This window comes from Gigantopelta aegis, chromosome 15, assembly GCF_016097555.1.
Source record: "Gigantopelta aegis isolate Gae_Host chromosome 15, Gae_host_genome, whole genome shotgun sequence".
Taxonomy (NCBI): Eukaryota; Metazoa; Mollusca; class Gastropoda; order Neomphalida; family Peltospiridae; genus Gigantopelta; species Gigantopelta aegis.
In genome coordinates, this window is record NC_054713.1 from 19,744,902 (window position 1) to 19,769,892 (window position 24,991).

The window sequence follows — 24,991 nt, forward strand, 5'->3', positions numbered from 1 at the left end:
TTAATGATAATTTTATTTTGTTTCATTTCAGGGAAATACTGGAAGCAAATCAGCATTGTTTTTGACGTAAAACACTCCCCACCAGCAAAAATCCCAGAGGATTCCAAAAAAATCTACAGTGTTCCACTAAATCAGATAATTAGCCCTATTGGGGCATTCTTGGAATTAAATGGCATTCGAATAACTGCAGAAAAACATGGCAAACTAGCAAGTGTATCATTTACTGTAGAGTCAGTTGATGTTGATGTGTACCAAGAAATATTGGGAGCTTTTGACCAGTGGAAAATAGCTGGAGGCAAATTATGTCAGTGGAAAAACACTACACAGTCAAATGAATCGAAGTAAGGACATTGTTTGGGAAAAAAACATGTTTGGTATTTCCATTACAATTAATATCTGGCCTGGTACTTTTAGAGTCTAGACTCGAGACTCTAATAGAGTCTGAGAAGTGAACGTCATGGCAACGCTATACATATTGTATGCGTGTGACATCATTAGAGATTGAGTCTGGACTCTTAAACGTTTTATAAGCACGGGCCCATGCAGGTCTGAGTTCAGCCAGACCAAGCAGAAAAATGTCTGCTTGGCTGGTTTATGTGCTTCATGGTAAACCATATGACCACTTCAGGAACTAATGAAGTAGTTCATGAATGTTAGCAAATCATTTGCTGACTGAACTTGAGGCTGATGTTTTAGGCCCTAGTTAAGCCGTCTTTCTCAGGGGAATGTGATTTGATTATATTTTGTCTTTCAATAGTCCAGATACATGTATGTGTACTTTTATATAGAGAATAACTAGTTGATGACATCGGATATCTGCTTTTTCCTGTGAAGGTAAGAATGGGAAATTCCGTGAGGCTCAACCAAGTGGTTTTTCTCATTTGGCCTGAACAGGATAAAGCAGATATCAGATGTCATTAACTAGATATTATCTTTATCCTGCAGACTATAAAAATGAAGGGGGAAAACTATTATTTCTGTTATTTCAACCACATTGTATGATAACCTAGAGGTCAAATGAGCGATTTTGTAATATAGCTATGCATATGGTGTCACTTGAGTAGCAGGATATGACTTTACTTTATCCGTCATCATATTCTGTCGATAGAAACAGTGGTAGCAGGATAAGAAATCATTTGTAGATTGTTGGACACGTTTTTGTTAAGCATAAAAATAATATTGATGTACAGCCCTCTACGTTAACTCTTCTGCCCAGGAGCCAGATGGTGCCTACTTCTCTTTTTATAGGTGCCAAATAGCACAATTAGGAGCCATGTTTATATATACCTATCGATAGAGTATATGTACATGTATGTATGAATGTATAAATATGTATGTATAGTAATAAATCCCTGATCATGGTTGTATCATCAATGAGAAAATGGCCTAAAACATTTCTGGTGTGTTTTTGTGTTTTTTAAAGTTTACACATTTTTATTTTTTTATTATAGGAATATTGAATATGCTTACCTTTATGAATTTAAGGTTTTATTAATTTATTATGTACTTTGGACCACACACACAACAAGCACACACATACTTTGCATTCATCAATGCATCCTTCAATAGAACTGGGCGGTATACTGTATATACTGTTCGGTAATCGGTATTATGTCAATAACGATTTACCATACCGAAATTTTTTCAAAATACTAAAATTTCGGTATTGAAAAATGTTATCTGCCATTTAGTAAAGCACTAACAATATATCTGACGAACACAAAATAACTGAAAAGAAGAGCGAGATGAGGGCTTTGTGTATGGAATTTAATTTTATTTAGATGAAAATACCGCTTGATATCGGTATCAAATAATGTATCGATAATGAGGTAAATCGCCCCCCAAAATACCCATACCAATACCAAGCCTAAAATTTCAATACTTCCCAATAATAGTTAAATGCCAAAATGTACATCATCAGGCTTCTACATTGCGACAGATTTTTTCGTTTGGCAATTAAAATTTTTTTAAGGTGGTCTCCCCCCCCACACACACACACACACACACACACCACCTGACGACCAAACCAAAGTTGATATAAACAGATCAGCAGTAGTCACGTTAGGAGACAATTCTGGTGAAATATTCACGGTATTCCACTAAACTTTGCCTTGTTAAGTGCATAGGCGAAATCCACTTCAATTTTCCGGAGATAAAAATCATTACATCATCGACAATATTATCAAAATGAGAACGGACTGCAAACATGTTTTCACTAAACGATTGAAGTAAAATTTTAACAAGTATATATAATCAGAGTAAAAGATATCTAAATAGTTATAAAACTTTTCTTGGTACACTTCATGAAACACTTTATTTAAAAGGAAAGTAAAAGTTTGTAACAGAAACTGCAATAATATTGGCCAAATTATGTCATGACAGGAAAAAAGGGATGGGGTGGGGATTGACTAGCATTATGTAATTTTATAGGGGAAGTGATCTTTTAGTGTTTCAAAACATCACGGGTGGAGTGGATATTAAAAAGAACAGAGCTAAATTATTTAATGACCCCTACTATAGTGTGTATTTTGTGTTATTTAAAATTATTTTCAGGTTTTATTGTGGTGAGAAACAAAGGCCAACAACATTGACTAAAGATCTGAGAGCAGTCAATGGCTACCTGTCTGTTGAGGGTTTATTTCACTATCACTCCAGTTACCTTGACCGTCCAGAAAAGAAGCGTGTGTTTAAATTTACAGTTACATTACCTGACTCCTCCACTGTGGAAAACGCCACACATCCTGTGTTTGTTGAAAGTAAGTAAATGGACGGTTTAAGCTGTGACGCCAAACTGCCAGTCTTTTAATACAAATTGAAATTAAATAACTTAAGGTATTTAAAATTAAATTGCATAATAAATTATTTAAATTGTTAATTAGCACTTTTAATAGGTTCCATCTCCGTCTGTCTATCCGTTTGTCCGTCTGTCCTACATACAGTTTTCCGGATGGGTTTTTTCACAATGTCTTGGAATGTAAAAACATTTATTATGTTATCAGTTAGGATATGCAATTTTGAGTGGCCAGTATTTTGGCATTTTCACATGAAAGATAAGAATTTCACTTTTGATGATTTAATTTTGCTGAAAATCTACAACTTGAAAATATATTTACCAGTTAGCATATATGATATGGGAAATGGACTTCGTGTTTGCCACTTTTGAAGAAAGTTGATCACTGGCATTCTGTCTGTGATATTAACCTTTAGACTACAGGATTAATTTTTGACAAAATCCATGTTGAGGGGGTACAAATTTATAACTTTTAACCTGATACAAGTTCACGTAATTCTATGGTAAGGCGCATTCGGTCAATCAACAGCCCGGTAATTCCGGAAACTGACGTCATTTTGTAAACACGTGCACCGATGAAAGGTGAACTTTTTGATGGTTCTGTTTCAAGTTTATCTCATTAACTACATGGCTAATACACTTTGTTTACACTAGTGGATGGTCAGTATGTTTTTTTTAATACACAAAGTTTGTGTTTTTAGAAAACGACACCCAGTGACAGGCGTTGTTTTTTTGGGTTTTTTAAAAATGATTTCTGGTCTGGCAGATTAAAACAAAAACGTCATGCTTATTATATATATTGATAGATATATATTTTTTTTAATTTATATATATCCAACTGCATGTGACATGTGTTAACTATAATAGTTCCGGTATGAAGTACCGCATTGTGCTAGACTGTCTCCCATGCCACTTTGTAGTTGGATGGCTGTTACAAAGTGAAAGTCGGTACTCTATCGGTTAATCGACTAACCCGGTTAATTGCACAAAATCGAGCAGCACCGAGGGTATGCAAATAAGTGGGTTTGACTGTATTTTCATGGGAAAATGTGTGGGTTTTTAAAATATTTTAGACCTGAAAATGTTGAGATGAAATTTTATATATAGCTTTAAAATGTACTGTTACAGAACAAGTTTAACTTTCCTGGCAATTTACCCATTTTTCACAGAGTTATGGCCCTTGAATTTAGAAGATATGAAAATTTGTTTTCCAGACTTGCCTGATGATCTTGAAATAAAATTTTGTATATAGCCTTATCATATACTTTTACAGAACAAGTTTGAAAATCATAGCAGTTAGGGACGGGATGTAGCCCAGTGGTAAAAGAGATTGATTCCCGCCATAGGGCCCCTTGCTACTAATGGGAAAATGTAGCGTGTTTCCTTTCTAAGACTATATGTCAAAATGACCAAATGTTTGACATCCAGTAGTGGATAATTAATCAATCAATTTGATCTAGTGGTGTCGTTAAACAAAACAAACTTTAACTTTTTATGGCAGTTTACCAATTTTTCACAGAGTTATAGCCCTTGAACTTAAGAGATATGAAAAAGTTTTCCGGACTTTGTTTTTTTTAATGCCTGAAGATGTTGAGATGAAATTTTATATATAACTCTTTTTTTTGTCGCCTCTGTTTGTGTCATCTTGTAAGAAAAGTGCTCGGCTTATTTAGTTGAAATTTGTTAGGAACATGTAGTTGGTACTTTGAGGAGGGAGTGGGGAGGGATTTATTGTTGTGTTTATTGGCTGTAATCGCAAATTTTGTTGTATTTTGTATTAAAAATATTTTGTCATTTTGTAGTCCATATAAGTGAAATTTGGTAGGTAGTTAGGCCCACCAGGGGGAGTAATTATATAAAAGAATTATGTGTATTGGCCTCTGTCGTGAATTTCGGATTGTATGTCAACTTGTAAAACCTCTAGAAATTCTTGATTTAATTTTTACTGTCTAACTACATAAAAGTGTAAAAATATTGAATTAATCCGCTGCTTGCTTCCGGGGAATTGGGATTTCTAATGTTAAGTTTGTCTTCTTTTCAGGCAGTTTTTTTTCATTTTTAAAGTTATGACAATATTGTTTTCACTGTTTTAATCTACTGTTTAGAGCGTAATAAACTGTCTATTTACATTTAAAAAAAAAAAAAAAAATTCAGATTGATTTTGTAAATAAAAATTTGCACAGTTTGTATCTTTAAATCTATGAAGGTGATATCAATAAAATTTAAATGTTAGGATTAATCATTTACTGTTTTATTAATGTGTAAAATATGAAACAAGTGCAATGTTATTTGTTAATATGGCAAGACATTTAATGAAATAGCCTAACTACAATACATCCTGCATGCTAGCTCCTTCAGACATGGCCTCGGACCACAATTAATTTCGCTATATGTTTCTATATAGCCTTAGTGGCTATAACATTTTTATTAATATCAGCAGGCCCGTGAAGTTTTGTATGTACCTTTGCCTGCATGGGGGACACATACCCTGAAAAGGACAACCCCTGTTGTCCAGCTCTTTCTCCCAGCATATTGGTTTAAACAGACACACCCTCTAAACCAGGCCGGAGTACACCCATTTTACACAAAAAGCACTACTTTTGCATGGGCCGGAATTACCACAAACAAGTCTTCAATGTCAACAAGTTACACATGTTTACAAACTACATGCTATCCCCTGTCACTTCAGTCAAACAGTTGCCACTTCATAGCTGTCTGCCATGAAATAATCACAGTCAAACAGCAGACTACTTGCGCGGTGAAACTTCCGGATTTTGGACAACCAAATGGGAAGATAACTGTAATCTGAGGCCACATGTGGCCAGGGGCTGTTGAACCATTGGCAGTAATAAAGAGGTCAGCCATCAACAGCTGTAACTGGTCTTAAAGGAATGGTCACCTATGGTTATAAAAAAAAGTATTATTGTTTGTGAATGAAGTTCTGAGCCGATTCGGCTGAAATTTAGTAGTTGGTTAGGTATGTGGGTTGGGGTGGGTAATTATTGCTATAATTAAATAAGATATAACTATGAGTAATACATGTAGGTGATAGTATGTGCGTGTATGTGGGTTGGGGTGGGTAATTATTGCTATAATTAAATAACATATAAATATGGCACAGTGTGTTCGTATATGTTGGTTGCTGGGGGAGGATTATTGCTGTAATTAAATAAGATATAACTATGAGTAATACATGTAGGTGATAGTATGTGCGTGTATGTGGGTTGGGGTGGGTAATTATTGCTATAATTAATTAACATGTAAATATGTCTCAGTAATAGGTAACAGTTTGTGCGTATATGTTGGTTGTGGGGGGGGGGGGGGGGATTATTGCTGTCATTAAACAAGATACAACTATGAGTGATAGTGTATGTGTGTTGGAAGGGGAGGTAATTATTGCTATAATTAATTAACATATAAATATGTCTCAGTAATAGGTAACAGTTTGTGCGTATATGTTGGTTGTTGGGGGGGGGGGGATTATTGCTGTCATTAAACAATATACAACTATGAATGATAGTGTATGTGTGTTGGAGGGGAGGTAATTATTGCTGTAATTAATTAACATATAAATATGTCTCAGTAATAGGTAACAGTTTGTGCGTATATGTTGGTTGTGGGGGGAGGGGGGGATTATTGCTGTCATTAAATGAGATACAACTGTGAGTGATAGTGTATGTGTGTTGGAGGGGAGGTAATTATTGCTGTAATTAATTAACATATAAATATGTCTGAATAATAGGTAACAGTGTGTGCGTATATGTTTTTTGTGGGGGGGGGGGGATTATTGCTGTAATTAAATAAGATACAACTATGAGGTATGGTGTATGTGTGTTGGAGGGGAGGGGGTAATTATTGCTGTAATTAATTAACCTATAAATATGTCTCAGCAATGTTCAGCTATTATAGATTGGGAATCCATCATTACCACTTGCAGTTATGTTTATAATTATTATTATTATTATTATTATTATTATTATTATTACAGCTCCTGCATGGACCATACAGTTTTCTAAAGACCTTCCAACCATCCTTGTAGAAAAGAAACCGTTTAATGTTTCACTAAAAATACTGGATTTGTCTAAAAAGATTGTGACCACCGGTCCCGATTCCACAGCATGGATAGATCTCCGCATGCATTCGAAATATGGCCAACAGGTGATGTGTCTGAATTTTAATAATTATTATCTAAAATCACATCTTGGGTGAGTGCTCTACCTCTGAATACATCTCACGTCGATACAAGGAAATTTAATAGGAAGCAGTTTTGTAAACAGTTTATGCAAGTTTATCATCTTTTAACTTTTCTTGACATCTCACAGCCGATGATCAATAAATCAGTGTGTCCTAGTGGTGTTGTTAAAGGAGAGGACAATTAAGGCATTTGGCCTGGTATGCATATTCAACAATATATAATGCACATTATTGCTTAATATCAACACGTATAATCGTATAGTTAATTAATAAAACGGTTAAATGTGATGGCTATTATATATAATGGGCGCAGCCATTTTGTACCATCTCAGTGAGTATGCCCTCTGGCCAGCTGGTGGTTACGTAATACTTAACGCGTCACGTCAGGAATGAGCCTTAGAACTAGAGAAACACAATCTACCTAATTTTTGTGGGATGATAAATAGTCATACATTGCAATGTTCTGTAATAATACACATCCCAGTAAGCCAGCAATAAGTATATCCAGCACTATATATATTATTTTTCAATACAAAATAAAATACCATTGTCAAAGTGGCTACACAACAAGTCGAAACAATTAACAATGTTTTGCCTATGCATTAACCTACGTACTGAAATGATACACGGAGTGTTTTCTTAGTTAATTGGTCTATGCTGTTAGTTGCTTCTACCTGTGATTCCTGATTGGCAGGTGTGTATTTGATTGGTAACCAGACGAGCCAATTAATTGATGCTGTCTAGACACAAAAATACATACCGGTATTGTGGAATATTACCTGTCGCCCCTAAAATTGTAATGGACATGGTTTATTACTGTAAATAGTTCTGTAAAACTATTAAGTAGACTTTTCCATCTAAAACCACAGAACTGACCAATTACGTAGTCCCAAGGAAAAGAAAATTATCACTTGGGTATCGTGGGTTGTCGTTTTTGCTCCAATGTAGCATATCAATAGGCCTAATAGTGTATATTTTACCTTTGGATTATTAAACAGAGAAAAATACTATAACCCCATTTTGTTCCGTTAATGCAACTTGAAGTATATTTAGTTAAATAGTTTATTATATTATTATGTCATTCATGCTGTTTTACAAGTCAGATTGATCAAAGAGAAGCGCCTTGTCGAAAATTACTGCTTTTGTTTACATTGTACATATAGGAGATGGTCAGGAGCTGATGTCACTTCGCCCCAAGCTATCCCACCGGACGTCACAAAAACGAAACAAAATGGCAACCCCCAGTTAGCAGGAATAATTTTTTTTTTATTAACTCTAAAATTACACGTTTTTCATTTGCTAAAGTGTCAGTATGTGTTGGTGGTCCGGGTATGCATCTTTCCAACACATAAGGCTCTTGTTTGAGTTGACCCTACCTGTAAACAAAACAAACTAACTTTTCTTTTGTATAGCATATTTATATTTTCTAAATACTTTCATATTTATTTCTTATGATTAAAATACTTAACTCATTAGAATTAACTGCTGTTAATTTTCAGGTGCGGATGAAAAGTCCCGAAACAAAAACAACAAGTTCTGCGTCCGATGATGACTTGATTCAGAAAAGAGCCTCAGCTGGAATAGTGACTTTCTCAAATGTTACAGTACTGAAGGCTCAACCTGGTTTGAAATTATCGGCCACTCTCATCAAAGCAGAAAATGAGTGGTCTAAACATCCTAATGCTTACAAAGCATTCCAGGAGTACGTCGGCGATTATAGAACAGCAATAACAGAGTTCAGTGTTAGTTCCCCACAAGTAGATGTTAAAGGTAACATAATGCAATTCTTATTATCTTAGAGGCTGCTCATAATTAGCAGCATTTTTACACACTGATTTATCCAGGATTTTGTGCTATGGGTTCCATGTCTGATGCCGATTGGGAAAATTATTGCCAGTAAATCATGCTAGGGGTATTATTTCAAGCCACTGAATGATGCCGTACACCACTGGTAAATTAATTTATTAGAACAGACATAATTAAATATATATATTGGGAATTTTTAGCATAGAAATTGTGAATTTTTAGTACCACTGTCTTTTGGGAAGGGGCTTATGTTCGTACACACACAACGCCTGAATAAATTCTTGTCACAATCAAGTAGCCAGCATTTCGAGTGGTGGGTTCGACTAGGTATTTGCTGGGGCCTTTTGGATGTGAAGTTGCCAGAGGATGCGAAGCGCCCAAGCTTTGTATGGGAGTCCAGATTTTGAAATATCAGGAAACCTAAAATGTGTTTTCATGGTATCTGGAACTTAAAAATGTATATTTTAACACAACGATTTTCAATTATTTTGTAGATAGTATTTTTGTTTTGAAGGTATAGTAGCAGGATATGACTTTTGACGTCACTCGTGTGATGTCACATGCATAGCTACATGTACATTGCAAGCTCATTTGACCTCTAGGTCATCATCAAACAATGTAGCTGAAATAACAGGAATAATAGCTGTTCCCCTTAATTTTTATGGTCTGTAGAATAAAGATAATAACTAGTTAATGATGTCGAATATCGGCTTTATCCTGTTCAGGCTGAATGAAAAATTCTACAAGGCAGAGTCTCGCGGAATTTCCCATTTTTACCATCGCAGCCAATATCTGATGTCATTAATTAGTTATTCTCTATGTATGTACATGTATGTATGCACATCCTTATTTGTTATGTTAATGTCAATTTAGTGGTCATCAAATGACCATTTGTGAGATATCATTGCTATGGTTAATGTTTTAGAGGTATAGTTAAATTAACAGCAGGTAAGCAATTCAGGTCCCATGGGCCTCTTAATTGTCTGATAGCCTTTTTTTAGAATCAGACATTTAGGATGAGTGAAAACTGGTAAATATTCATTGATCAATTTATGTAATTATTTATTAACTAGTTTGAAAAACATTTTAAATATAATAAAAAAATTAAAAACCTGAATAGGATAATATTTCTAAACTTCATTTTAACAGCTGAAAACCTTTCAAAATCAGACCATAGGATTTAAAATTTCCAGGGAAACACTTTCTTGGTTCTATGCTTTGTGATCGTGGCAACCCATAAGAAACTGTTTATTATATATATATATTATTTTTATTTAATAATCTTCCTCGATATAATAATCATGGGAAACTTAATTTTGGTTTCTATTACAAACACGCTACTGGAAACGATCGTTTCTGTGAAATGCAAAGCCTGAAAATGCATTATTACATGAAAATTGTTATTTGTAGAGCTGCTACAAAAAGGCAAATTCACTCCCACTACTGGTAGATGTCATACGTAAATCAAACGGCAATACTAACTCACAGTGAAGAACGTTGTCTTCCTCGTGAAGATTTTTGGCTTTGATAATGTCCAATCTGCACTATTGATTGATCAATGGAGTGTTGTTAGCGTAGCCATCAGTAGGTAGTGCAAGCTTCGATTGATTGTGGAAGCCATCAATGGATCTTTTGTTAGTGTAGACATCGGTAAATCGTGAATCTATCGATCATGGTGCACCATCAATGGATCTTTTGTTAGTGTAGACATCGGTAAATCGTGAATCTATCGATCATGGTGCGCCATCAATGGATCTTTTGTTAGTGTAGACATCAGTAAATCGATCATGCTGTGCCATCAATGGATCTTTTGTTAGTGTAGACATCAGTAAATCAGTCATTGTGTGCCATCAATGGATCTTTTGTTAGTGTAGACATCAGTAAATCAATCATGCTGTGCCGTCAATGGATCTTTTGTTAGTGTAGACATCAGTAAATCAATCATGCTGTGCCATCAATGGATCTTTTGGTTGTGTAGACATTGGTAAATCAATCATTCTGCACCATCAATGGATCTTTTGTTAGTGTAGACATCAGTAAATCGATCATGGTGCACCATCAATGGATCTTTTGTTAGTGTAGACATCAGTAAATCGATCATGGTGCACCATCAATGGATCTTTTGTTAGTGTAGACATCAGTAAATCAATCATGCTGTGCCATCAATGGATCTTTTGTTAGTGTAGACATCAGTAAATCATTCATGCTGTGCCGTCAATGGATCTTTTGTTAGTGTAGACATCAGTAAATTAATAATTCTGTGCCATCAGTGGATCTTTTGTTAGTGTAGACATTGGTAAATCAATCATTCTGCACCATCAATGGATTTTTTGTTAGTGTAGACATCGGTAAATCGATCATGGTGCACCATCAATGGATCTTTTGTTAGTGTAGACATCGGTAAATCAATCATTCTGCACCATCAATGGATCTTTTGTTAGTGTAGACATCGGTAAATCGATCATGCTGTGCCATCAATAGATCTTTTGTTAGTGTAGACATCGGTAAATTGATCATACTGTGCCGTCAATGGATCTTTTGTTAGTGTAGACATCGGTAAATCGCGCATCCATCGATCATGGTGCGCTATCAATGGATCTTTTGTTTGTGTAGACATCGGTAAATCGATCATGCTGTGCCATCAATATATCTTTTGTTAGTGTAGACATCGGTAAATCAATCATGCTGTGCCATCAATAGATCTTTTGTTAGTGTAGACATCGGTAAATCGATCATGCTGTGCCGTCAATGGATCTTTTATTAGTGTAGACATCGGTAAATCGCGCATCCATCGATCATGGTGCGCCATCAATGGATCTTTTGTTTGTGTAGACATCGGTAAATTGTCCATCCATTGATCATGGTGCGCCTTCGATGGATCTTTTTTTGTGTAGACATTGATAAATTGTCCATCCATCGATCATGATGCGCCATCAATGGATCTTTTGTTTGTGTAGACATCGGTATATTGTCCATCCATCGATCATGATGTGCCATCAATGGATCTTTTGTTAGTGTAGACATTGGTAAATTGATCATTCTGCCCCATCAATGGATCTTTTGTTAGTATAGACATCAGTAAATCATGCATCCATTGATCATGAATCTTTTGTTAGTGTAGACCGATAAATCGATCATGCTGCACCATCAATGGATCTTTTTTTTTAGTGCAGACATTGGTAAATCGCGCATCCATCGATCATGGTGCATCATCAATGGATCCACCGTTAGCTTGCACAGTTTACCGATGGCTACTCTAACAATGGATACATGAATAGCACAGGGCATTCGATCGATGCTTGCGCAATCTACTTAATGGTAATTTTATTTTACTTTATTTCAGAGAAATCATGGGATGAGGTCACCCTTGTTTTTGACTTAAAGCTCTCTCCACCAGCAATAATTCCAGAGGATTCCAAAAAAGTGTACAGTGTTCCACTAAATCAGATAACTATTAAACCTATTTATGCCAGCTTGCAACTCCATGGTGCTCGCATCACTGTACAAAAACATGATGACTTAGCAAGAGCACCTTTTACTGTAGAATCAGTTGATGTTGACGTGTACAGAAAGGTTAAAGGAAGTGTTGACCAGTGGAAGGAAAATGGAGGCATGTTATGTCAAGGGAAACACATCCGAGGGTCTGATTTAAGGTGAGAAGATTTTTTGGAAAGAAACATGGTCATGCAGTATTGTATATAGCCAAACATTTGTATGGGTTTTGAGGATAAATGGGCAGCCTTGTAAATATAAAACTTTGAACATATCTGAAAATTTCCACAAGTTCTATCAAAAGTATTCATTGCAAACACCAGAACATTTTGTTTCCTGCCATGTGCTCACCAAAGGGAATAATGTATTCAAGACAACAGTTATTGCTATCCTTCCGATGCATCTATTGGTTTCGTCTCCATCCTGTCTGTTCATCCATCCATTTGTCCCACATATAGTTTTCTGGACAATTTTGTTTACAATGTCTCAAGATATTGTGCTGAGATTTTGTGTATACCTTTATAATACACTGTTACAGATTAAGGTCTCACTACACAGTTGACTTTAACAGTTATGCATAGGACAACACTGCTGGCAGTTATCAACTATAATAACCTTCATTCATTTGCATATGGGGCAGGACGTAGCTCAGTGGTAAAACGATCGCTTGATGTGTAGACAGTTTAGGATTGATCCCTTCTCCGGAGCCCATTAGGCTATTTTTCGTTCCAGCTGGTGAACCACGACTGGTATATCAAAGGCTGTGGTATGTGCTATACTGTCTGTGGGATAGTGCATATAAAAGATCCCTTGCTACCAATGGAAAAATGTAATGGGTTTCCACTCAGACTATGTCAGAATTATCAATGTTTGACATCCAACAGCCAATGGTTAATAAATCATTGTGCTCTAGTGGTGTTGTTAAACACAACAAACTTCATTTGCAAATTATATAGAGAATATTACATGTACATGAGTGGCTGCTAGATTCCATTTGTCTTAAGACGAGTTGTTTTAAAACGTGTTTAATGAGCAAAAGTGAGTTGGATTCATTTTTAAGCAAGTTGTAAGATAAGTAGTATCTAACTGACACGAATGTAGCATTCTATTTCTTAGAAATCCTCAAAAAACAAGTACAAAATTAATTTAAACGACTTTTCCAACCAAAAGCTATTTACGGTCCTTGCTTACTGTTAACTTATACGTCACAGAGCACCCAATTTCAATCTTGTTTTATTTTTTATTGGATTGGTAAGGCATTGGCGACATGCATGACCATCACCAAGGAGCAGCCAATCATATGTCTTTAAATTGTTATCACACTTTTATGTGTTATACATTTTGTAAATATGTGTTATCATAAATAACAATTAAATGACGTTTTCACCAACAGGTGTGTAAGAAAAAAGGTATAAAGGGAGTACATAAATTTGCTTAAATACCGATGGGTACTTTATTTTGAGATTTTAATGGTGCCCTTTCTTAGGTAACTAATTTGTTTTTCATATAGATTGGAAATTGCATAACTGATACACGAACTAAATTATCACTATATAGTGTTAATTTTATGTCACATGCACCATATTACATATTACACAATGTTATAATTGAATTTCCATTGCATTCATTACAATATAACGTCATCCCATTGGTCCAGCTGTAGCAACGGGAGTTTGTTTATTTCCTGATGAATGTAAAAGTTACGTCATCAAGGAACATCATACCTGATGACGTCATTTTATATTGGTAATTCGTAAATAATTCAAAATAAATATGAACTTTTAATGTTATTATTAGTAAGTATGTTTCAAATTTAATTATAAGTATTGTCTGTTATTTCTTTTACGTTCATCTGGGTATGAAAAAAAAAATGTATCTGCAAACTTATGTGAGAATGGCTTCGTCGATTCAGTTTGCGGATGATTTTTTTTTTTTTCATACCCCGATGAACGTAAAAGAAATAACAGATAATCCTTAAATAACTGAAATTATTTTCAGGTTTTATTGTGGTGACAAAAACAACCCAACCACATTGAAGAAAAATCTGATAGTAACAAATGGCCATCTGTCATTGGAGGGTTTATTTCACTATCACCGCAGTAGCCATAACCACCCAGCTAAAAAACGTGTGTTCAAGATCACAGTTACCTTGCCTACCTCCACCACTGTGGAAAAAGCCACAAATCCTGTGCTCGTTGAAAGTAAGTAAAACAGAGTATTTAATTAAGTTGTTTTTTGACAAATTGCCAGTCTTTTAATATGAATTGAAAGTGAATATGTTATGGTTTCGACGTTAGTCTTTGTCATGAATAAAATCACGGCATGTTGAAGACCAGTCTCCTAAAATGGTGCTAGCTAAGGATGGGGTCTCCATGGGTACTCGGGTACTTGGGCACGGGCTGTGTCTAGTATTATTCATTATTACATTCATTTTAACATAACTGACACATTAATTATTCTTTACTTAATTATATCATGTTTTTAATGAAAATATTCAATTGTTTTGCTTAAAACATATTAACAGAACTAGTATTATTTGATAAAAAAAACATTACGATTAGAACCAAGTGTAAAATTTTTAACCTTTTCCAAATGAACGCGGAACATGACAAAACATTACAAAATGTATCCGTAAAATGTTCACTTCACCAATCTCTTCTGGCCTGGTGTTTATACAATATTTAGTGTTTAGACATAGAGTCTGAGACACCAATGTCATGACAAAGCCATTCAAATTGTATGCGTGTGACATCATTAAAGATTGAGTCTAAACTCAACGTTTTATAAGCACGGTTTATTTTGTTGTAAGATTCAATATATATTGTTATTATTTATTAGTCGCCTACTGGTCCATCTGGAGGAGATTATACGTTTTATCTCAGTCCTTCTGTCTGTCTGTCCATCTGTCTGTCCTACAATGATCCCTGTCGGTGGGCCTATTGGGCTATTTCTCGTTCCAGCCAGTGCACCACGACTGGTGTATCAAAGGCTGTGGTATGTGCTACCCTGTCTGTGGGATGGTGCATATAAAAGATCCCTTGCTGCTAATCGAAAAAGAGTAGTCCATGAAGTGGCGACAGCGGGTTTCCTCTCTCAATATATGTGTGGTCCTTAACCATATGTCTGACGCCATATAACTGTAAATAAAATGTGTTGAGGCCGTCGTTAAATAAAAAATAAACATTTCCTTTCCTAAACATTTTATAAGCACAGTTTATTTTGTTGTAACATTCAATCTATATCGTTATTGTTTGTTAGTCCCCTACCAGTCCAGCTGTAGGAGCCTATAGGTTTTATCTTATTAGTCCTTCTGTCTGTTTGTCCTTCTGTCTGTTTGTCCATCTGTCTGTCCCACGTATAGTTTCCGACTGGGTTTTTTCCACAATGCTTTGAGATATTGAGCTGAAATTTTGTGTATAGCTTTATCATGTACTGTTACGGATTAGGTTTGACTTGCATGGTGATTTACCCATTTTTTTGACAGAATTATGGCCCTTGAATTTAGGAGATATGAAATTGTCTTTTCATCTCTTTGTTTTTTACTATACTTTAAGATATTGAGTAGAAATTTTGTGTATAGTTTTATCATGTACTGTTACGGAACAAGTTTGACTTTCATGGCAATTTACAATTTTTCACAGAATTATGGCCCTTGAATGTAGGAGATACAAAAATGTGTTGGGCACGCTAGGTGACATGTATTTCTTTAGCAGTATATACTCTCAGAATGCTTGTTAGTCCCCTACCGGTCCAACTGGAGGGGACTATAGGTTTCATCTGCATCCTTCTGTCTGTCTGTCTGTCTGTCTGTCTGTCTGTCCAACCATCCATCTGTCCCACCAATAGTTTTTCAGATGCTTTTTGCCTTGAGATATTGAGCTGAAGTTTAGTGTATAGCTGTTATAGATCAAGGTTGACTTTCGTGGTTATTTACCCATTTTTGACAGAGTTATGACCCTTGAATGTAGGAGATAAGAAAATTTGTTTTTCAGACTTAGTTTTTTTTTTGCAATGTCTCAAGATATTGAGCTAACATTTTGTATATAGCTTTAACATGATCTGTTATAGATCAAGTTTGACTTCCGTGGTGATATAGCCATTTTTGACTTAGGACTCTTGAATTTAGGAGATATGAAAATTTGTTTTTCAGACTTTTAGTTTTTTGCAGTGTCTCAAGATATTGAGCTGAAATTTTGTGTATCATGGTTCGCACGGTCTTGAAAAGTGCTTGAATTTAGGAGTTATTTTCACCTTTTTGGGAAAAAGTGCTTGGAAAGTCCTTGCAAAGTGCAAAAGTGCTTGAAAAGTGCTTAAATTTCATGTCAGTGCGACTAGCGCGTCATTTTAACCAGAAATTATGCAACAATCTCGAAAGAAATTTAGCATTTTTACTTCCGTGTTCGCACTTTCATTCCATCACTCGCGACGTTCCGCGACCCGAATGTACTCGGCCCATTCCGGGACAAATGCTATGTTCCGAATGCCTCAGCCGAGATTTACCGATTATTGACGAGCGTAATAGCCTCGTTTTGAGAACTGCAAACAATAGTCAGGCGAGATGGCATTGAATCACTTAGATTTTGAAGTTTTTGCAAGCACATGTTCAAATTTAAACATGCCTAGTGGAAAGTGTGTTTTTAACAAAACATGGTGTCGAAAATATGCGTGGATCAGAGAGAGCTAGACGGACATTTGGACATAAATATGCTCTCATTATAGTCAGAGACCAAGCTATGTATTTTTTGGCAATTCCCGACAACCAAAAAGTTGGCAAAGATTTCCGCTCTAATATCACAACAATCCTATGTTTGACGTTAAATACTTTTACATCGATCATTTTCGAGTTAATTGATTAAAAAAAATCCACATATTAATCACTAATACACACAGTACAGAAAGAAATCCGACAGCACTCAGATTCAGCTACGCTTCGTGACACTCCGTCGCAAGAATTACAAAGCTCGGTGACCTATTTCGTGACGTAGATCATGTGATCGCCCACTGGGCGATTCCGCCTAGTAGACGGAATGGCTGAGTGGGCGATCATGTGACGCAACGTCACGATATAGGTCGGCGAACTTAGAATTCTGCTGTCCGGAGTTTGCCGAAGCTTATCTGAATGTGGGTGCTGTCGGGTTTCTTTCTGTAGTGTGTGTATTAGTGATTAATATGTGGATTTTGTAAAATCAATTAACTCGAAAATGATCGATGTAAAAGTATTTAATGTCAAACATAGGATTGTTGTGATATTAGAGTGGAAATCTTTACCAACTTTTTGGTTGTCGGGAATTGCCAAAAAAATACATAGCTTGGTCTCTGACTGTAATGAGAGCGTATTTATGTCCAAATGTCCTTCTAGCTCTCTTACAGTCAGAGTACTCGGGCTATTAAATCGCATGAAAACAGCGAAAAACAGAAAAAACAAAGTGGATACTGCAAGCTTCAGCATAGCTCAGTTATTCAAGTCTATTAAAAAACATTGTTTGAAAAGGCTGGTTAAGGTTTGTATTTATGGTCCTTGAAAACATAAGGTAGGTCCTTGAAAAGTGCTTGAATTTTATGGGTCCTTGCCTGTATGAACCATGTGTATAGCTTTATTATGTACTGTTACAGATCAAGTTTGACTTTTATGATGATTTAACCAGACTTTTTACAGGCCTTCGAATTTAGGAGATACGAAAATGTGTTGGGCCTGCATGGTAGGGGACATGTATTGCTTTATCAGTATTCTCAGAAATTAATGCTTGTTATTATTATCATTATCATTATTATTGTTATTACAGCTCCTGCGTGGACCATAACCTTTTCAAAAGATTTTCCCACCACAGTTGTAGCAAACAGTCCATTTGATGTTTCACTTCAAATACTGGATATCAACAAAAACATTGTGACCACCGGTCTCGATTCCACAGCACAGGTTAATCTCAGAGTATCTTGGGAATCCAGCAAACAGGTGATGTTCTAGAATTTGTAAAATTATCTTAAGTAGGAATTCTTCAAACAGGTGATGTTCCAGAATTTGTAAAATTATCTTAAGTAGGAATTCTTCAAACAGGTGATGTTCCAGAATTTGTAAAATTATCTTAAGTAGGAATTCTGTAAACAGGTGATGTTCCAGAATTTGTAAAATTATCTTAAGTAGGAATTCTGTAAACAGGTGATGTTCCAGAATTTGTACAATTATCTTAAGTACAAATTTTGCAAACAGGTGATACATGTATGTTGCAGAATGTTAAAATTATGATTAGTAAGGCCTTATTCCAACATGAGAGTCTTCCAATGATAGAAATCTGACTTTTTAATTCCATGTTGATCATTTATGTGAGTTATCTAACTCTTTGCTGAAAAAAGGGGAGGGACATAGCCCAGTGGTAAAGAGCTCACTTGATTTGCGGTTGGTCTGGGATCAATCCCAGTTTGTGGGCCGATTGTGCTGTTTTCACTCCAGCCATTGCACCTGACTAGTATATCAAAGGTCATGGTATGTGCTATCACTCCAGCCAGTGCACCACAACTAGTATATCAAAGGTTGTGGTATGTGCTATCCTGTCTGTGATGGTGCATATAAAGATCCCTTGCACTATATTATCAAATTTTTATTTCAACATAAATTTGATAATAATTTGTAATGAGTTTGTTATTCTATTTTGTACATACGCTACTTTTTCTCTACAAGCCTTTTGTTTTTGATATCTATACACACACATGCTTATATAGAAATAATGTACATGTAATGCACTTCACACACTGTTTTGAGTATTGCAAAAACTGTATTTTATTCACATTCACAGATAGTTTTCAAAAAACATAATTCTGTTCATTCTGTTGAAAATAACAGTTTATTACAACATTTAAAAACAAAAACAGAGAGGGGTAAACTCAAACTTTTAAAATTCTAACTACATGTATGTGATGTCATTTGTGTGTTGCCAAATCATAATGACTATACATGTAGTCCGTCCCATTAGAACGCCTAGAAAACATGGGACACAACAGGCAAATTAAGAAGATCTTTATGGGGCAATGAAAGTTAAAGTTTGTTTTGTTTAACATTACCACTAGAGCACACTGATTTATGAATCACCAGCTATTGGATGTCACACATTTGGTAATTTTTACATAAAGTCTTAGAAAGAAAACCCGCTACGTTTTTCCATTAGTAGCTAGGGATCTTTTATATGCACATACCACAGCCTGGCATATCAAAGGCTGTGGTATGTGATATCCTGTCTGTGGGATAGTGCATATAATTTATAAAAGATCCCTTGCCCCAAATGGAAAAATGTAGAGGGTTTTCTCTGATGCATTTGTCAGCAAAATATTTAAATTTCATGTAATACTGGTTGCTTTTTTTGGGGCTTTTTTGTTTTTTTGTTTCTGCTTAATTTTGTTCAAAACCATTCTATTCATTTCCAGGTATGGATGAGTGGTCCAAGAGTTAGACAAAGTTCTAAGTATAAAGACTTTGTGGTTATGAAAAGAGCCACAGCAGGAATAGTGACTTTCTCAAATATCCATATTAACACCATTCATACTGGTTTGAAATTCAATGCCACTCTTGTCAGAATAGGACATTGGTGGTATCGACATCAAAATGCTTATGGAATATTCCAGGATTTTGTTGGTGATGGTGGAAAACAAGTAACAGATCCCATTGTTTTTTCTCGACAATTTAGTGTCACAGGTAAAATACATTTCTTATGAACATTTTCACAAGTGTGCACAGTGTACTGTTTGTACTGTAACCTCCCACAACAGGGCAGATGGAGCTAGACACAATAACTATCTGTTCCCCTTTCACAAAAGAATCATAATTTTATGGCTGGCACACATAAACTATACAACCGTTCGACAGTTTAAAGTTTGTTTTGTTTAACGACACCACTAGAGCACATTGATTTATTAGGCCTAGTGACTTTAATTTATTGATGGTATATACTTAAAAATGTGTTTTTCAGATGAGCATTTTGGGAAGTTATGATAGTATATCTAATTCAGATTAAAAACTTTATTCTACTTATCATATTTATTCTTTCACACTTTCTGTCTATTATTTTAGGTCAAAGTGCATCAATGCTATCAGTGTCGTCAACAGGTTTTACGGAAATTGGAGCTAACATCCCTCTGTCTTTGAAGGTTGTAGTGGAAATAAAAGATGATAATGGGAAAAGAATCTTTTTTGGCAAAGATTCAGCATTGGTAAGTTAAGGTAAAAACAATGACAGGGAATTGAAAAAACAAATGTCAGGGTTTCTGCCAGAGGGTAGAAAGGATAAAATTATGTACCTTAAAATTTTGGAAATTAATGTGTATATTTTACAATTCTTATATAGATGATAGTAAGAGAACTCGGTGTTCGCTAATAAGAATTTTTTTTGTGTTGACAGCACTTTCACTTGCCCTTGGGGGTTTTCACTTGTTTGACTTAATTTGTTTCAAATTGTAAAGTAAATACATTTATCATTATCCAAACAACACATACTATGAGAAAACATTATTTTAGACATAGAACAATATTATTTTTTGTGTCGGTCAATAAAATAAAATACCATTCACTTAAAACATAGTTAGCCATGCAGATTCTTTCCCTCACATTTTTTTTTTTTTCCCCCATATATCTAAATACATTAGCCTACAGATACACTGCAGCGATTAAAAAATATATATATATATTTATACATATATTTATTTATATGTGTGTGTGTGTGCGCGCCCCCCCCCCTCCCCTTTTTGGCACCTTCTAACGCCTGTGAGATATTATTACTAACCCGAGGTTCTTGCCCTCCAATTCTGTGAAGAAAAAAATTTCATATATAAAATAAACTATTTGTCATCATGGTTTTATTTTGCACACCTCGGCCGAAGTGTAAGTAAGAATCAAACGACCGAGTTATTTCAAATGGGTCAATATCAGAAGTACTTGAGTAATGTCACATAATACAATAAGGACGGCCGACATGATAATTGTGTTCGTTTGTAATCTGGATTAACTTTAACAAACAATTTATCTTAATTCTATTTTGATACAAACAAATATTTTCTGATCGCAGTGTTAACAGTGAATCTATCTTTTGTCTCGGAAATTAACGAAAATAGCTAATATTGAAAAACCCACTCGAAATATCTTACGGGTACAAATAATAAAGTAGGCCTGTGCATGGGTACAAATTATAGTTCAAACAAATAATAAACATGAACGACTTTTGCAGAAGACATACGGGCATAAGAAAATATCATGTGGATGTGGTAAAATAGGCATTATGTTCACAGACAAACAGGGTTTTCCAAACTCTGCCACAGTTACAGATTTGTTTTGCTTTTCTTTCCTGTAACCAAAATCAAACTGATTCCACAGTTATCCGCACATCACTATGATGAATATAAATCTGAACATTCAGTGATTGTCAATAAATTATTTTGTCCTCTGGCAGGTAACCTGGGACAGAGGTTTGACTTGCCTGTTGGTATTTTCAGTTGCCTGGGGTGACTGCTGAGATCGAACCCTTGAACTGCCATTTAAAATTTGTCAAAACACATGAAATGCAACGTCCAATATTGAAACATTTCACAGGCCTCAAATTTGGTAGATAAGAAAGAAAGAAAGAAAGAAATGTTTTATTTAACGACGCACTCAACACATTTTATTTACGGTTATATGGCGTCAGACATATGGTTAAGGACCACACAGATTTTGAGAGGAAACCCGCTGTCGCCACTACATGGGCTACTCTTCCGATTGGCAGCAAGGGATCTTTTATTTGCGCTTCCCACAGGCAGGATAGCACAAACCATGGCCTTTGTTGAACCAGTTATGGATCACTGGTCAGTGCAAGTGGTTTACACCTACCCATTGAGCCTTGCGGAGCACTCACTCAGGGTTTGGAGTCGGTATCTGGATTAAAAATCCCATGCCTCGACTGGGATCCGAACCCAGTACCTGCCAGCTTGTAGACCGATGGCCTGCCACGACGCCACCGAGGCCGGTTGGTAGATAAGAGGGCAAGGCCATTTGGCTTAGACTGATGGAGATTTTGTATGGCATTATATATGGCCAAAATACAGGACAACAAGGCAGCCGTGTATTAATAATAATATAAAACAACAGCACCCAGCTATTCAAAATAAATAAGTGTGAACAGTTTCATTTATGTTGTAATAAAACGACTTTCATGAGTTGTGTTTGTGTATGATGACCAATTACTAACATGTAAAATAAGGCATTAAATTGCCAGTTTGGCCGTAAGAATGTGTTTACATTTCAGGGCATTAGAACATATGACTAGGGCACTGTAGGAATTTGCCGCATGGCCGCTGCTAAATTTGAGCCCTAATTTCAGACACAACACTTGTTTTGTTTAACGACACCACTAGAACACATTGATTTATTAATCATCGGCTGTTGGATGTCAAGCATTTGGTTATTTTGACATACAGTCTCAGAGAGGAAACGCACTACATTTTTCCATTAGTAGCAAGGGTTCTATTATATGCACCATCCCACAGAAAGGATAGCACATACCACGGCCTTTGATATACCAGTCATGGTGCATTGGCTGGAACGAGAAAGATTTCAGACACATAACCACCTATAGAACATGATGGGGAACTTATGGTCTGTTTTGTTTTTATTACATATACTTTCAAATTATTTTTTGGCAGAAAGCCTGAATGTATGTTTTTGTTTTTGGGTATGTGGTTTTTTTATCTGCTGCTGCATCTACTTTGTAGTATATTATATTAATTGTAACTTTTGGTGAAGTCTTCATTAAAAATTTAAAGTTTGTTTTGTTTAATAACGCCACTGGAGCACATTGATTAATTAATCATCGGCTGTTGGTTGTCAAACATTTGGTAATTCTGACTTGTCATCAGAGGAAAGCTGCTACATTTTTCCTAATGCAGCAAGGGATCTTTTTATATGCACTTTCCCACAGACAAGAAAGCACATACCACGACCTTAATATGACCAGTTGTGGTGCATTGGTTGGAACGAGAAAAAACCCAACCAGTTGAATTGATCCACCGAGGTGGTTCGATCCTGTGACGCAAGCACCTCAAGCGACCATTGAACTGACTGAGCTAAACTCCACCCCCAAATCTTCATCAAGTCGTGGCTGACCACTCACACTTTCTCATAGATCTGTTATACTCTGATTGTCAGTTTGGGACCAGCCTCGGTGGTGTCGTGGTGAAGCCATTGTACATGAGGCTGGTAGGTATTGGGTGGACAAGCTGGCATAAGTTGACACCTGCACCCATGACAGACGTGCCCTACGACAGCTGGCTCTGAATGTGCACATTAAACCCTATGACCTGACCTGACCTGACTGACCTGGGTTCGCAGCCAGGTACCGGCTCCCACCCAGAGCGAGTTATAACATTAAGTGTAAGGCCACCACACCGACTTATCTCTCACTAACCGCTAACAACTAACAATTAACCCTCTTTCCTGACAAGACAGCCCAGATAACTGTGTGTGCCCAGGACAGTGTGCTTGAACTTTAATTGGATATAAGCACGAAAATAAGTATAAATGATTGAATGAATGAATATTGGTTAGGGATGTTTGGGTAGCTTTCTGCCAGAAAATAATTTGAGGGTACATAATAAAACCACAACAGATCATAAGTTGCCCGTAGCTACTAGAGGGTTATGGGTTTGAATTTTTGATTTAATTGAACACTGCATTTCATGTACTTTAACAAATTTTAAATGGCTGTTCTCTTACTATAATGTTTCCGTATATGTATATGTATCTACATGTACTTCAAAATTTTCCTTTCTCCCATCCTTAGCAATGCAAGACAGATCCATTCCATGATGTCAGCCCATATGGAATAAATCTATCTTTCATAGGCTATGACGTCATTGCGTTTAACATAGAGAGTGATACGTCATTGGTAATATACATGTATGACATGATATTAATTTGAGGTGGTGATCTGAGGCCATCAAACAACAGTTATAGGTTAACATTTTGTTATTAGAACCTTCATTATAAAAGCTATCTCGTTAATTTGTAGTGTTAAATTATATTAACACATAAAATAGACATGGCAAATATGATAGTGTAGTTTATGATAAAATGGTCAAATAAAGAAGTTACATTTTCACCCATCTTTGTCTGTTTGTGTAAAATAATAGTTTATCTATTGAATTGATGAAAGAAAAAGACTCCATCATATGCGGCATATACCTTTTCTATCACACTTGACGACATTTGATGGAAGAAGTTTGTTTTGTTTGACGACACCACTAGAGTGCATTGATTAATTAATCATCAGCTATTGGATGTCAAACATTTGGTAATTTGGACACATAGTCATCAAAGAAAACCCATTACATTAGTCTTAATGCAGCTTTGGGATCTTTTATATGCACTTTTTCACAGATAGGAAAGCACATACCACGGCCTTCGACCAGTTGTGGTGCATGTAGTCATCAGAGGAAACCCACTACATTAGTTCTAATGCAGCAAGGTATTTTTTATATGCACTTTCTCACAGATAGGAAAGAACATACCAGTCTTTGACCAGTTGTGGTGCGCTGGTTGGAAGGAGAAAGAAAAACAATCAGTTGAATTGATCCACCAAGGTGGTTTGATCCTGCAAAACGATTTAAGCACCTTAAGCGAGCACTCGACCAACTGAGCTAAATGCTGCCCACACATATGATAAAGTCTTATATTCAGTGATTTTTGTTTTATGT

At 35.8% G+C, this 24,991-nt stretch overlaps 1 protein-coding gene across 1 annotated transcript in view; it reads left to right on the plus strand.

Annotated features, from left to right (window-relative positions):
• The window catches only part of LOC121389705, a 210,274-nt gene that overhangs the window by 22,389 nt on the left and 162,894 nt on the right, over nt 1-24,991 (plus strand). Inside the window, exons 9-17 of the mRNA XM_041521356.1 lie at nt 32-341; nt 2,554-2,756; nt 6,780-6,949; nt 8,485-8,755; nt 12,135-12,444; nt 14,282-14,484; nt 18,067-18,236; nt 19,700-19,967; nt 20,343-20,482. Of these exons, the coding sequence (XP_041377290.1) occupies nt 32-341; nt 2,554-2,756; nt 6,780-6,949; nt 8,485-8,755; nt 12,135-12,444; nt 14,282-14,484; nt 18,067-18,236; nt 19,700-19,967; nt 20,343-20,482 (2,045 nt within the window). The remainder of the gene's footprint in view (nt 1-31; nt 342-2,553; nt 2,757-6,779; nt 6,950-8,484; nt 8,756-12,134; nt 12,445-14,281; nt 14,485-18,066; nt 18,237-19,699; nt 19,968-20,342; nt 20,483-24,991) is intronic.